This window comes from Candidozyma auris, chromosome 1 (genome assembly GCF_003013715.1).
Source record: "Candidozyma auris chromosome 1, complete sequence".
In the NCBI taxonomy this organism is placed as follows: Eukaryota; Fungi; Ascomycota; class Pichiomycetes; order Serinales; family Metschnikowiaceae; genus Candidozyma; species Candidozyma auris.
The window spans coordinates 1,896,729-1,910,672 of NC_072812.1; the positions used below are offsets into that span (position 1 = coordinate 1,896,729).

General features: G+C 45.0%; 6 protein-coding genes, 1 non-coding gene and 1 pseudogene across 8 annotated transcripts; 4 read left to right on the top strand and 4 right to left on the bottom strand. All coding sequences in view use genetic code 12, as the record gives it.

Annotated features, from left to right (window-relative positions):
• Positions 1-47: 47 nt before the first annotated feature.
• Positions 48-1,787, top strand: CJI96_0000888 (uncharacterized protein; the record flags this gene model as incomplete). The annotated part of the gene is made up of 1 exon (XM_029035134.2): positions 48-1,787. One exon carries the CDS (start codon positions 48-50, stop codon positions 1,785-1,787), a length of 1,740 nt encoding a protein of 579 aa, XP_028890376.2.
• Positions 1,788-2,010: 223 nt separating this feature from the next.
• On the top strand, positions 2,011-3,240 carry CJI96_0000889 (tRNA-5-taurinomethyluridine 2-sulfurtransferase; the record flags this gene model as incomplete). The annotated part of the gene is made up of 1 exon (XM_029035135.2): positions 2,011-3,240. The coding sequence occupies one exon, from the start codon at positions 2,011-2,013 to the stop codon at positions 3,238-3,240; it is 1,230 nt and encodes a 409-aa protein (XP_028890377.2).
• A 138-nt stretch (positions 3,241-3,378) lies between these two features.
• Positions 3,379-5,187, bottom strand: RIM101 (alkaline-responsive transcriptional regulator; the record flags this gene model as incomplete). Its single annotated transcript, XM_029035136.2, has 1 exon — positions 3,379-5,187. The coding sequence occupies one exon, from the start codon at positions 5,185-5,187 to the stop codon at positions 3,379-3,381; it is 1,809 nt and encodes a 602-aa protein (XP_028890378.2).
• A 551-nt stretch (positions 5,188-5,738) lies between these two features.
• CJI96_0000891 lies at positions 5,739-5,811 on the bottom strand. The gene has a single exon. It is a non-coding gene; the product is annotated as a tRNA-Thr (tRNA).
• Positions 5,812-5,823: 12 nt separating this feature from the next.
• Positions 5,824-5,909, bottom strand: CJI96_0000892 (annotated as a pseudogene). The gene has a single exon. The product of its transcript is annotated as a tRNA-OTHER (tRNA).
• A 966-nt stretch (positions 5,910-6,875) lies between these two features.
• CJI96_0000893 (uncharacterized protein) lies at positions 6,876-8,345 on the bottom strand (the record flags this gene model as incomplete). Its single annotated transcript, XM_029035137.2, has 1 exon — positions 6,876-8,345. One exon carries the CDS (start codon positions 8,343-8,345, stop codon positions 6,876-6,878), a length of 1,470 nt encoding a protein of 489 aa, XP_028890379.2.
• Positions 8,346-9,147: 802 nt separating this feature from the next.
• CJI96_0000894 (uncharacterized protein) lies at positions 9,148-10,490 on the top strand (the record flags this gene model as incomplete). Its single annotated transcript, XM_054702033.1, has 3 exons — positions 9,148-9,171; positions 9,263-9,867; positions 9,932-10,490. 3 exons carry the CDS (start codon positions 9,148-9,150, stop codon positions 10,488-10,490), a joined length of 1,188 nt encoding a protein of 395 aa, XP_054558008.1.
• A 663-nt stretch (positions 10,491-11,153) lies between these two features.
• CJI96_0000895 (uncharacterized protein) lies at positions 11,154-11,780 on the top strand (the record flags this gene model as incomplete). The annotated part of the gene is made up of 1 exon (XM_054702034.1): positions 11,154-11,780. The coding sequence occupies one exon, from the start codon at positions 11,154-11,156 to the stop codon at positions 11,778-11,780; it is 627 nt and encodes a 208-aa protein (XP_054558009.1).
• Between the last annotated feature and the right edge of the window lie 2,164 nt (positions 11,781-13,944).

The following is a 13,944-nucleotide window of genomic DNA, read 5'->3' on the forward strand; positions in this document are numbered from 1 at the left end:
AACAAGTCGTTTTGGCTTTTCTCCAATAACTACAACCCTTGTACAATATGTCTGCGGAAACAACTGACTCTAAAGTTGAAACTCCTTTGGAGGATACCCCTATGACTGGAGCTGAGGAAACTCCTAATCAAGCAACGGCTGAGGGTGCTGAGTCGGAGAAACCTGCTGAGAACGATAAATCAGCTGAAGCTGAGCCAGTTGATCTTGAAAAATTGCAGGCCACTTTTCAAGAGACTGCCAAAAACTACCTCATTGAGCAGTCGAGACATGTTATCATCCCATCTTTCTCAAAATGGTTTGATATGAATACCGTACACCTGATAGAAAAAAAACTGTTTCCAGACTTCTTCCCAGCGAAAAATGAAGAGACCGTGTCTTCTTACAAAACTCCAGAGTCTTACAAGAACATGAGAGACTTCATGATCAACTCTTACAGAATTAATCCAATAGAATATCTCACGGTGACCGCGGTTCGTCGTAACTTGGCAGGTGATGTGGCTAGCATAATCCGCATCCATCGCTTCTTGGAGAAGTGGGGACTTATCAACTACCAAATAGATCCAAGAACTAAACCGACGCTCGTGGGCCCTCAGTACACTGGTCATTTCCAAATTACGTTGGACACGCCACAAGGTCTAGTTCCTTTTGTCCCCGAGTCTACCAAGGTCAAGCACTCAAAGCGCTCCTCCATTGACAACACGACTAAAGACCTGCTGTCATTTGCTCATGAATCCAATGGTCAAACAAAGCCTGTGAAGGAAGAAGACGAGGAGATTGAAGGCTCCATTCCGCTCAATTTAGAAGTTACGCGGAACATCTTTGATGAATCCACCAACTCTAAAGCACCAAATTCTGTTCTGTACTTCTGCAATGAAACTTCTAATGACATCAGCAAGATAAGATATCATAATCTTAAGAGCAAGGCTCTGTCGAGTGGAACATTGGGCCCGCTGGTCATCAGCAAGGACGTGTTTGAGCAGGGACTATTCCCATCAAACTTCACTTCTTCTGACTTTGTCAAGTTGGAGCAGAGCTTCAAGCAAAAAGAATGGACAGAGCAGGAAGTCCTTCTCCTTTTGGAAGGTATCGAGATGTACGCGACGACCGACATCAACAACCAAACCCTATTTCTCAACAACAATGGCCAGTGGGATAAGATCGCTGAGCATGTTGGATCGAAATCTCGTGAAGAATGTCTAATTAAGTTCTTGCAACTACCAATTGAAGAGAGATATTTAAACAAAATCATCGAGTCAGGTCAGCCGCAAGAGCCAAAGCAAGCTGGCTTTGATAAAGAGACGATTATTCAAGATGTTGTGAAGAAGTTGATTGAGACAAATGAAGGCAAGCAACTTCTACTGGAAAATGCCAAGAAGAACGTGGAACAAACTGTTCTTGATCAAACAAACTTGATTAACCAAGTGATTGAGCTCACATTGGAGAAGTTTGATGCGAAGATGAAGTTGATAAGCCATTTAGAAGCTGACCTTATAAAGACTGAGAACCTTCTCAACTTACAAAGAAAACAGGCACTCATCGAAAGGTGGTTGAACTTTGAAAAGGTCAGCAAATTCAAAAAACAGAACCAAAACCCAGAGTTGGAGCCATTATTGAATGACTTATTAACACCTATCAATATCAACGAGATAAACAAGAATTTCAACAAAATCAACTTAGATCAAACTGAAGAACAAAAGATGGATGTCGATAAGGAGAAACAGAATGAAGAATATGCTTTTCCAATAAGCGTAACGCAGCCCAAGGCATACCAATTTTGGTCGGCTTGATTCTCGGTGCGACTCTTGAACAGATAGACACAGTGTTTTGTCTCGTTACCACGACCGTCACATTGACTTGACAGCGATACAAACTGTCATATTTTGTATAATTATAGGAAGCAATTATGTAAATGTAGTTCGATCTAGGCACCTTGAGGTGTGTAGTGCATATGCGGATCATAAAGGCTCAAGTACGATGCCTCTGCTGGGGACTCTAAAAAATGTACCGATTATGCTTCTTCGTTGCCCTTTAAAGTCGCTACTACGACCTCCTAGACGTCTGTACGCTACTTCCGTCTTGCAAAAACTAAATCCCCATCCACATATTCCAGAACCTTTTGCATACCCACAGTCGCAGCCAGAGATCAATGATGACATATATGTTGCGATGAGTTCAGGCGTAGACTCCTCAGTCACGGCAGCTTTGCTCTCAAAAATGCATAAAAATGTTTGTGGGGTATACATGGCCAACTGGTCTCAGCTGGCAAAGTGTACTGAGGGAGAATGGTCCGATGTGCAAAGAGTTTGTGACCACTTGCAAATACCGTGCGAGAGAGTGAACTTTGAAAAGGAGTATTGGGCTGATGTATTCACGCCGATGCTTGAGATGTATGAAAATGGGTTTACTCCAAATCCGGACCTCGGTTGTAATACCTATATCAAGTTTGGGAAGATGATCGAACATTTGGCTGCAAGGTATGATGTCAACTCGAAGAATTGGTGGCTTGCCACAGGGCATTACGCAAGAGTGGAGAAAGCTTCAGCTAACAAGTATAACTTGTTGAGGGCTTATGATGGCAATAAGGATCAGTCTTACTATCTTGCAAATATACCAGGCAAGGTGCTACCGAGAATACTTTTACCGTTGGGCCACTATACAAAGCCGCAGGTTCGAAAAATGGCCGCCGAGTTTGGGCTCCATACTGCGCTGAAGGCAGATTCTCAGGGCCTCTGTTTTGTATCACCAGACCACACGAAGTTTAGGCACTTTTTAGACGAATTCCTCCCTCCTAAGCCTGGAAATATTATCACTGAGGATGGTAAAGTCTGGGGAAAGCATCAGGGTATTTGGCATGCAACTATTGGACAACGACTGGGTGTTTCGATGCCTCAGGGTAATCCAAAATACAGTGGTGTGTGGTTTGTCAGTGAAAAGAGAATCGCCACTAATGAAATTGTCATCGTGAAGGGAGGGCAAAATGAGAAGTTGTTTCTGAAATTACTTGAGGTATCCAATTGGGCATGGATTAACTGTGATCCTCAGGAAGACTTAGAGGAATTAACGCTACAATTCAGATCACTTCAAGACCCCGTGGAAGTTTCCCTGATTTCTGTTGGAGAGAAAAGTGTCACCATCGAGTTAAAGGACCCTCAGCGAGCAATGGCTCCAGGTCAAAATGCTGTTCTTTATAAGGGCAACAAAGTGTTAGGTGCTGGGGTGCTAATGAAAACATTCCACTAGTCTACAAACTAGATTAAACCAAATATTGACGATATACTCATGTATATAGAACAAAAACCTTACCCAGATACATTTCCGATCATACCAATCTAAAGAGAACTGAAAATAAAAAATCGCACAACGAAAGAATTGCTGTCCTTAGAATGCCGTAATCGTTGGGTACAAGCTTTGCTTGGTCTCATTTGTCTTAGAAGCTGCCTCTGTGGTGTTCTTCTGTTGCTCCTGCCCTTGTTCCTGCTCCTTCATGGACTTTTTCATGATTGCCAATTGTTCGCAAACGAACTTGATTAACTCGCGGTGCTTCTGAACGGTCTTAATGTCAAAGTTGACATCATTCTTACCATCCTTAATAGACAATTGGTTAAAGTTCGCCAAGACGTCTTCCTCCTCCTTACCAGTTTCCTTGGTAGGCTCCTCATTGAGCTTCTTAGCAGACTTCTGGTTGTTGCTGATCGAGTCAAATTCAACGGAGCCGAATGGGTTGGCACCAACTTGACCATTGAGTTGTCTGTTGACCTGAGGGAACTTAGGAGTAAAGCCGGAGTTGTGGTTGTTGACAAAGTGGTTGCTATGACTGTCATAAGGTTTACCTTGGTATTGAGGTAACATTGGATATAACAGCTGCTGGTGAGATTGTTGGACAGGGAATTGCTGGTTGGGAACAGATGAAACCATGTTCTGGTATTGCAACTCGATGGACGAGGACAAGTTGTTAAAGAACTTCTCAGCCTCGTACAAGTTGGCTTGAGGATTAGCACCGTAAGAGTAGTGTGAGTTTGGATTTGGAATCATGCTTTGGGAGTGGAGCGCAGAGCCTTGACTGGAGGTGGACGAAACGTGAGCAGGGTTGGCCTGCTGGGAGGACATAAAGGAGTCCAAGTGGTTCAAGCGGTTGTACACCTCCATGTTGTACGAGGGTTCCAACTTCAGTCTCTTGTTCTGGTCTTGCTGGCCATAGAAGTTGAAGTCGGAAAGTATACCGTTCATCATGTGCATGTTGTGGTCCAAAGTTCTCTTCTTGGTGTCTGAGGCACCAGCCGTACCATGAGGAGCTTGGAGACTGGAATTGAGGTCAAAGACCTCCTGGCGTTGGGTCATTTCATTGCCCAACGTAGGGTAGTAAGCGCTACCGATGTCGTAGGTACCATGGTGAGCAGGCAACATGGGCATTGGGTAGACCGCTTTGTTCAACCCACTCTCGTCCCTATCGTTCATCTTCTGAGACTTCTTCAACTTGCGCTGGTGTTCATCCTCGTGCGTTCTCGAGTGCTTCTTTAAATCCTGAGGCCTCTTGAAGCTCTTTGTGCACAAGTTGCAGCGGTATGTCTTCAAAGGAACATGTACACGCAAGTGCGAGGTGATGTGGTCTCTCTTTACGGTGGTAACACCGCAGTTATCCCAATCGCATGTCAAAGACAAGTTGTTCGACAGCTTGCGCCCAACGTGCTCGTTGCACAAGTGATCGTATAACTCCTCTGGAGTGTCAAAGATCAACAGGCACCCACTCCACTGGCAGTTGAAGGGACCCTTCATGTCGACATCGCGAACTTTTCTGTAAGTTTTCTTAGGCTTCTTCTTTTCCCCCGCGCTCGCTCCACACGAGTGGTTGTCATCCTGGTAATTGTGCGGAGCGGTTTGCAGCTTATCATGTTGTTGGTTTTCTTGCTTCATGTCGAAAGCTGTGCCGGCGAACCCAGTAGCACGGGCACCAAAATGGGCGTTAGTGAAATCTTTGCCGAAGTTGGCGGTTTGCAGCACGGGAGAATTAGCAGATGATTGCGATGTGAACGATGTTTGAGGCGAACCGTTCAGCAGTTGGGTTGTGGGGGAGTTGGTCGAAACAGCGTCGCTAACAGCGTCAAGGTCAAAGTCGACTTCAGAGTCCATCACCTTTTCGGCAGTGGCATTGAGGTATGTCACCGGATGGAGGTTGTAGTTGCTGGACATGTTTTGCTTTATATTGAACTCTCCCTTTATTTTTTTGCTCTCTTGAATCTTCGTGTGTGCTATTGTAATATGATGATACTGGTTAAAATTCGGTGGAGAGCGTGATGAACGTGCGTGGAAAAAAGTAAATGAGGGTTACTCTTTCTCTGCGGATTTGGCGCCAGATTTATTTATCTGTCCAAAGGCTGAGGCAGGATGGTCATTTGATAAAAGCTTGCCAAGAAGTTTGTCGCCAAGTAAAGGCGTACTGCATATATCTTCAGCGACCCATTAACTCCTTGTTCCCAAGAAATTGAGAAAAGAAATTGTACGAAAAAGTAAAGTGTGCGACTGTCTGCCCATCTTGTTGCGCTTTTCCTCATAGTTAAGAAAAAAGTAGCCTGCACACTGTCGGTCCACGCCCACAGACTGCACAAGATCTGGATTTTTTTCCTCGGTATCGGAGCCGAGTCACTTCACCTACAAATCTAACGTTGCATTCTGCCAAATATCTTGACAGGATCTAATCTTTTGGTGATCTGTACGTGAAAAGCGGCAAAAAAACTAAATATTGCCTTTAGCCAGATTCGAACTGACGATCTCCTCATTACTAGTGAGGTGCCTTACCAACTTGGCCATAAAGGCAATAGAAAGAAGTCTCCCGGGGGTGAGTCGAACACCCGATCTCAAGATTACAATCACACATTACAGTCTCGCGCCTTAGCCAGCTTGGCCACCGAGAGGAACTTCTTATAAAAAGTCTTGCACGCTTCATGACATGCAGCACTTTGAGCGTAACTAATATGCAGGACCTTCTTTGCTTTTCTGGAATCTCACACTTCTTCTATCCCTCATATCCTTTTGAAGACCGAATAAACCCAAAAAAATAGCCAATAGGCGGTGGCAAGGGCCAATTTCACTAAGACAAGATAATCACAGAAGAACTCCACATTTTTAATTTCAGAAGGGGAGGTTTGCATTTCTCGTTAGGAACACTAGGTATCCTTTATGATGATGAAAAGTCCTTTTTTTTTTATGTTGCAATTGGTTTTACTATATAGATTTGTATAGTTTGAAAGCTGAGGAAGAGATGTGTCAAACATCTTGACCCTAGCGACCCTCAATCAACGTATTCGACAAAGAAAACAAAACATATATATATAGAGAGAGAGAGAGAGAAGGCACTGGTGCAATGCCGTACTCGTTATATATAGTCCGTAAGAATACAAATTCATGTACACATATGCATACAAGAAAAAAAATGTCACAAGTTACCATCATTTACTTGAATTACCATTTATTTGAGCCTGTGACAGTGACAAAATCCCTCATCTCTATCATTTGCTTTAGAAAATTGCTCGCCTAATCTTGGTGCTATGAGATTGTATCCCCATGATTTTGGATTCTTGGCTAAGCGCTACGAATTTCTTGGTCCAAGTGTGGTAATCTTCGTCACCTCCCAAACGTCAAACACGCGTAATTCCATATGAAGAATACATTGTATTACTAAAAGTATGTCGATCATTCAATAGACTGCTTTGTACTATGTAATTCTTGTCATTCGCTCAACCTCGAGTGGAGTATAGTGATCGCATTTGGTCGATAATGTCTGAAGGGAATATCACAATAGTGATAGAATTTACAGATTTGGAGAAGTCAACTACAGCTGTATTACAAACTTTTTCATAGTTCAACAGCATATAAAAGTACTAATTAGCAGCTGTACCATTGAAATACTCGCCAAAAGCAAGGTAGCGTTTGGGAGTCGAAACAACACTTTCGTAAAAGTAAAGAGCAATGAGAATTGCCGCTGTAGAGGCCATCACCGCGGTGATTCCAATGTTCAAGAATCTGAGAGCAAGGATAGCGATTGCAGCCGGTAACCTCCAAAAAACTCTCCAAAACTTCAGCACCAAAAATGTGCCTGGAGCATCTCTGCTTTCATCCAAAGAGCCAATGGCGTAAATAGAGAGTAACGCCACGCAAAGGCCACCGGTGAAGAACAATCTGAGAGCGTAGGCGTCAAGATGCGGTTCGATTTCACCCGTGGTACGACTCCACTGTATTCTATGCTCTTGAATACCAATAAGCTCACCACCAGAGTTAGCAGCAAGCACGACAGACCCAATGAGAGGCACATGGAGGTAAATCCATGAAATTGCCCTGAAAGCACTATGACGAAGAGGATGTACAGCTTTCTTACAATTGCCACAGCCGTCATAGAGCCAAAAAAGGGTGTAAGCAATCACAAGAAAAAGAATTCCCCTTGGATACAGCTTCGTGAACCCGACGCCGATGCGCAGCTCAGCGGTAATTGTCTTGAGAAATTCACCTATGGCAACGGTGTAGAACGCACCCATTCTCTCCACTTCATGTTCAATATTGAGAGCCGTGGACATGGTTAGTTTCAATAATCGTTTAGTGTAAGGGTGAAACACAATTGAGAAGGTAATCTGCTCAAGAGCAATGGCAATGAGTGCGATCACAACCTTCGCTTTAGCGCCCACAAAAATTACGGGAACCCATATAGCATTTGTAATAAGCAAAAAGACAAAGTAAAGACGTTGTTGTGCTCTGTGCTCAGGAATGAAGAACGAGTAAAACAATAAACCGAACGCTAAGGATAGTCTGCAAAGAATATAGGGCACAATTGTGAAAGCGGCGCCTTTCGTCAGTTCCAATACCAGCTGTTGGGCATTCACTGACGTGGTCAACAACACCAAGATCCACAAGAGGTATAACTTCTGAGACAAGTCCTCGTTGTAGTAGTAGTTCGTTACGTCCTTGATATCGGCCCAAACGGTCCAGTAAGGCAAGAATATTAAAATGTACTTGATAAGAGCCGCCCAAGAAGCATCCTCGCAAGCCTCCCCGGCAACTTTACCGATAATTCCAACATAAATTAAATCGAGAAACAATTCAGTCTTTCCTGACAGTCTTTCGCCTTTGGTGCGATACAAGACACCTTCCTTGAAGTAGTTGAGCGCATGGGGCCTGATGAACCAAAGGGCGTCCTTGGGCCTTTTGATGTACTGAAATTTGATATCGCCGTATTTTTTCACAAAGTCATCCTCGCCTTCCGAGTCTGTGAGCTGCTCTTCCTGATGCTCGGTCGTGCCCAAAAGCCTCTCAACTTCACTCGGATGGGCAGTATTGTCGTTATTTGAAGCAACCAGCATTCACCTATATCAACAGAGCAGATGGTTTGATATAAAGCAATCCTCAATCGGGGCAATCTGAATTGATGAAAGGGTGAGGAATTATCACCTCTTACCTCTAAGATTGCGCGAGCCACACGCACGATCATTTGTATGCACTAACATGTTAGGAGCTGCACGAGAAGGTTTCTCCAACTTCTATTTTGATTTTGACAGCATATAGGTTCAGCTTTAACTAGCATTTGAATTGGCAGAATAGGGAGAAAGTTTTGACTTCAATCTCTTGTACTAAACCACTTTTTAAAGGTCTGACTTTTTTTTTTGTCGTAAAGACGCTATGCCCGATTTCGTTTAGGCTGAGAATCGCTTTTTTGATTGCATGAAACTAAAAATGGTACAGGTGCGACCAGACTCCTGCGATCAGCTTTTTCTCAATAGAGTCATTTCACACATTCTTTGTGTAGTCAGAATCATTTGGAATGGAGAAACTCTTAATCATGCCATCAAAAGGCGATAGACTTAGAAGCTGAACTTCTAACCCATTTCAGCACGTACCTCCGCCTTCTGAAAGGTGCACAAAAGTGATGCTCTAAGCAATTGATGGATTGTGATGAACCATTTTTGAAAAATGCTGAATAATATCGTTCGGCATCAAGCAGAAGGCGCGAATCGACCTCCCGGTACCGTGGAGCGAGATTCCCGACCTCCTGAACCACCTATCGAGTTTGATCGTCCTGGAAAAGGTGTTTCTGTATCTTCTAGCGTCGCGTCCGTAGAAGGCGGTACGCGTCAGGAGAACAGAAACTCCCTGCTCAGCGATCCAATGATCCTGGAGAAAGCAACTAAGGTTGCTTCCTCCCCAAATCGCGCCGAAGGTCCCTCCTCCGGCACCCAGACTTCTCAAAAGTCCAGTGGGGCTCAACTTTCCTACGCGGCAGCCGCAGCTGGCGCGTCTCGGGGAGTTGTTTCTCAGTGTTGATGGTGTTGCAGCTGTTCCAAAAAACCCAAAAAAAATCTCCAGAAAAGAATATTACGATGCAATCATTCCAAAAGACACTGACAAGGAGCAGATTGATTTCTCCTCCAACTTAGACCCTTACCATGCTTCATTAGAATCCCCCTTCCCACAGGGCGAGGAAGCAACCCCCGAAGAAAAGGAGGCCAGAGAAGAAAGTAACAGAGCCTTCCTCCTTAATGAAGTTAGAAACGGTGATAAACGGGGCAAGGAAAGCAACGGTAGGAAGAAAAGGGTTCAAGACACTTATGCTCTTACCCCAGAAGATGCCTTCTGGCATACCCTTAACTTGTACCCAGTTAGCGAGAAATCCCATAAGATGATGGTATCTAATGATTTCTTCATTGAGGAAACACTCATGGAGAAGACCATAAAGGAAAAGGCCTTAGAAGCGTCAAATGAGAAACAAGAGGCCCTCACTGCAACGATGGATCGTATCGACTTCCACTTGGAAGAGGTCACCGACAGAGCCGACAATCATCAGATTAGCAGAAACCACATCGATCAAGCTGATGACTTGACGGAATTGTTTCCCCAATGTGTGGACGAATTTGAAGACCGCAGCAGCACTTTTTGCCTTGACCAAAGTGAGAGTCATTGGCAACGTGGCGCACTTCCCCAACATCAAGAGTCAGGGATGGATTGAGGAGTTAGTTCATTCTCACGGCGCAATTCACAGGGCTGTCAGGAATATTCAGCCAGAGGAAATCATTCAAAGAATGGAAACCATGTTGGAGGAAATCCGGTTCAGGAGCACTGGCGGGTTCTTCAGCCTTACCAGAATGCCAATTTCCCAAGGAACATTCGTCCAAGTCAAAGTGATTTATAACACCAACACAAGATTACCTGAAAAACGCTTTGAACAATGGTTCTTGTTGCACTGTGACACCCTTAGATCTTGGAAGGAATATGACAGCAAGAAAAAAGAGAAGAAATACGCTATCGCTATAATCGATGTCGGGCTGAACAGGTTGCCTCCCCGTTTGCCAAACAAAGTAGCCAGACAGCTCTCAGAGGATCCTACAAAGGACCCCTTAGCGTCGTACTATCACCAATTGATGGCTTTGCCACTGGACCCTGATGCAGAAATCGATAGAGCCCAAACAGTGGGCAAAGCGCTTGAGAAAATACTTGCAAAGAGGAGCAAGTGAGAGAAGCCATTGCCAAACTCGGGCCAAATGAAGAGTACCCCACAGAATGTCAGATGGAAGTCCTCATTGACCACTGTGACAAACCATACTGTCGCAAGTGCAGACATTTGGACCACTTTACAAAGACCTGTCACCTTAGGCCCCTGTGACCTCTGTCATCAAGGTAAACACAAAGCTGCCGATTGTCCCCAGAAATGTAGTGTGGTGCTTCAGGGGATCACTTAACATCCACCTGTCCTCGTAGGTTCTATCAGAATCAAAATGCCAACAAATCTCCGGTGAAATCCAACTCCAACAAAGGAAGGCAATCTCCCAAAGAAGGAAACAGGCTCCGATCGTGGACGCAGAAGGTTTCAACAGGTAGGAAGAACTCGCAAGCAAACTCCACATGCCCAAGAGGGGGGTGCGCAAAAAGTACCTCCAACTACAAATGGATTCGGTGTATTAGAGGATTCATCCCCTTCCAATACTCCCATTCCCTCTGCCCATGCTCCAGTAGTCAACCATGAGACACTGGCAAGCCAAGATGCCTCCCACAATAGATCAAAGAATTCGAATTCCCAACCCACAGAAAGCACCTCAGTACAATCTGAAGCAGATCTTCAGACAAAGAATACTCCCTCCTATGAATCCACCTCGTCGGACGAAGACTCATCTATTTCAATGGATCAGTCGGAACCCGAGTTACCTCAGACCCAGTCTACTGGGCAGGGCACTCAAGCCACAATCGTCGATTCTACTCCAGAACAAAATCCCGCCAATGTTCCACAACAGGACAACACCGATTCTATCCCAGAACAAAACTCCGTCAATGCTCCTGAAGAGAGCAATCCTTCCATGTCAACTCAATCCGCCGATACAATGTCAACAATTGGATCGATTCTGAAACTTGGGGAACCCTTTCGCGAGAATGCCCGGCCGGTCTCCTCGCCCTCGTTGGGCCCCACTCTGGAAGTGGTGGTTCCACCTCCAAAGTCAACTGCTGCAAACGAGAATGCCGCAGAAGATCTTCAGAATCCCCCAAAACAAACCGATTCACCAAACCCATTCTTAGACGCTCCCAAGGAAGGTGCGTCTCACATCCAACACCAAGAAGATAATACGACCACGGATGTGGACGAACCACAAGCTTCCCCCCGACTGCCAAGACGAGGTAGGAGCAATCCAACCACTCCCGAACTGAGACCTCATAAACGGGCACTATGGACGCCATTGGGGTACGGAACCCCACAGTATGGCCTGCAAACGAAAGCTGCGCAAAGACTCGCCAAAGCTTCCACCCCGCTTTGAAGCCTACCGTAAGACTGGGACGTACTGATAGTAGGTCAGTACTGCCAACTAGGCGATCGGAAAGGCTAGCAAAACTCAAGCGAAATATGCATAGGCCCCGGAGAAGCCCAGCTGACTGTCTCGCTTACCACAGCTGCCTATACAACCTTTCCTGGAATCCGGTGATTCAACGATGAGGGAGATCATAGATAACCTTGAAAGGAATACCGGCAAGCCAATCTTCAAGCAAGGAATCAATGATTGAAGACCAAATAATACATCGGACAACCCTCGTTACAAAGACGGGGTGCAACACAAGAAACAATCTTAAAACTTGGCTCTTTAACATACAGAAGACCAGAGATTTAGCTACAGTAGCCCAAACAGGGGCTCACTTTGATATTCTTCTCCTCAAGAATTCAAGGCCACGAACTAACATTGAAGTCATGCATGATTATGCCAGATCCTTGTACCTAACCTTCTATTCTACTCCCTCAAGAACAGAAGGTGAACATGACGGGCATCTTGATAAAAAAGTCGAGTATCCGTGTCCTAGGCTCATACGAACTTGGTTCATATTCACTATATTCAGACCGAGCAACAGACATCAGAATTGAGACGGTTACGGGTGATCACCTCTCGTTCAGAACCTATACCTTCCCACATCTGATAAACAGTTACAAGCCGAAATCATCCGAGAAACTCAAGCCAACTTTCGCCACTTGAAGGACCAACATCCTACCCTTCAACTTTTCTATGGAGTGACCTCAATCATTCGATTGACGACAACACCTCTTCCGAAAGGACAGTGCGATTGGCAATAAATGAACTTGATAATGTCAGTGGAACGGAGGACGTTGCTAAGTGGGACCGCAGAATTTCCAAACATCCTACCAACGTATCCTACCAAAACTGCCGCAGAATTGATCGGTTTCACGCTCCCAGGAATTGGCGACAGAGAGCTCGCTGCTATAAAACGTATAGACATCCGGTCATAACCACATCACATTTCGTTATTATTCTATCCTTAGTTCTAGACAACCAGTCTAGAGTACACGTGGGGAAAAGGCGATTTGTATTCCCCTTCGGCGTATCCTCCTTCCTTACGCCAACAAAGCATTTCGGAAGATCCCCACAAGCCTTCTGATTAATGAAGCAATATTCCTTATCACGAGTGAGGGACTTGATTACATCAAGTTCATGGGCACGCTACGTCGTATGCATCCAAGACTTGCTGCCAAGATGATCTCGGACGGTCGTCACATCCTGAAAGGGGAATATCAGGATCAGGCCACCAAGGCCTTCTTTCAACATAAACGGCAAGACCCGACAATATATCAAAAAGTTACCAATGCAGCTTCTGGCACTGAAGCGGACGACACCCTTGGTATGCTTGAAGTGGCCACAGAATACTACGTGACCTCTACAAGGCACCCCCGCAAGTGCCAGATTCAGACCTCCAACAATATCTAAGCCCTGTTACTAGCCAACTCAATGATTTCGAACGGGCGACACTCAACCGTCCTTTCACAAAGGAGGAGCTCTAATAGCGGTCAAAGGTATGGGAAAAATCCGCAGCCCCGGAGCTGACGGAGTACAACTCCCAGTCATCGAATATTTATGGGAATCACTAGGTCCAATACTCACAAGGGAAGCTAATAACATCATGCGGACCGAAACCTTCCGCAGAATTTCAAGAGTACTCATCACCCTCATACCAAAACGAGGCAAAGAGGGTGACACGGACATTGCAAATTTGAGGCCCATATCATTGACAAACACCACACTCAAGATAGTGTCAAGCGCAGCGTAGAAGACTTCAAAAGGTGCTTGACAAACTCATTGGTCCCAACCAGCGAGGATTCATCAAGGGACGTTTTATCACTCACAACACGATGGAATTCTTCACTATGGTTCGACTTTTGAAAGAACGTAAAGATCGGGATCGCCCTTCCTACTATCAGGCGATCTTGATGGCGGACTTACGAAAGCGTTCGATAGGATCTCGCATCAATATATTAATGCTACCCTAGAAAAAATGGAATTGGGGACAAAAATGACAGGCTTACTCATGCTGATACTCAAAGGGCAGTTCGGCCAGATAGTCATGAACAATTGTGGAGGGATTACTTTCCCTTAGATTGTGGGACCCGTCAGGGAAACCCGCTATCACCACTTTTGTTCA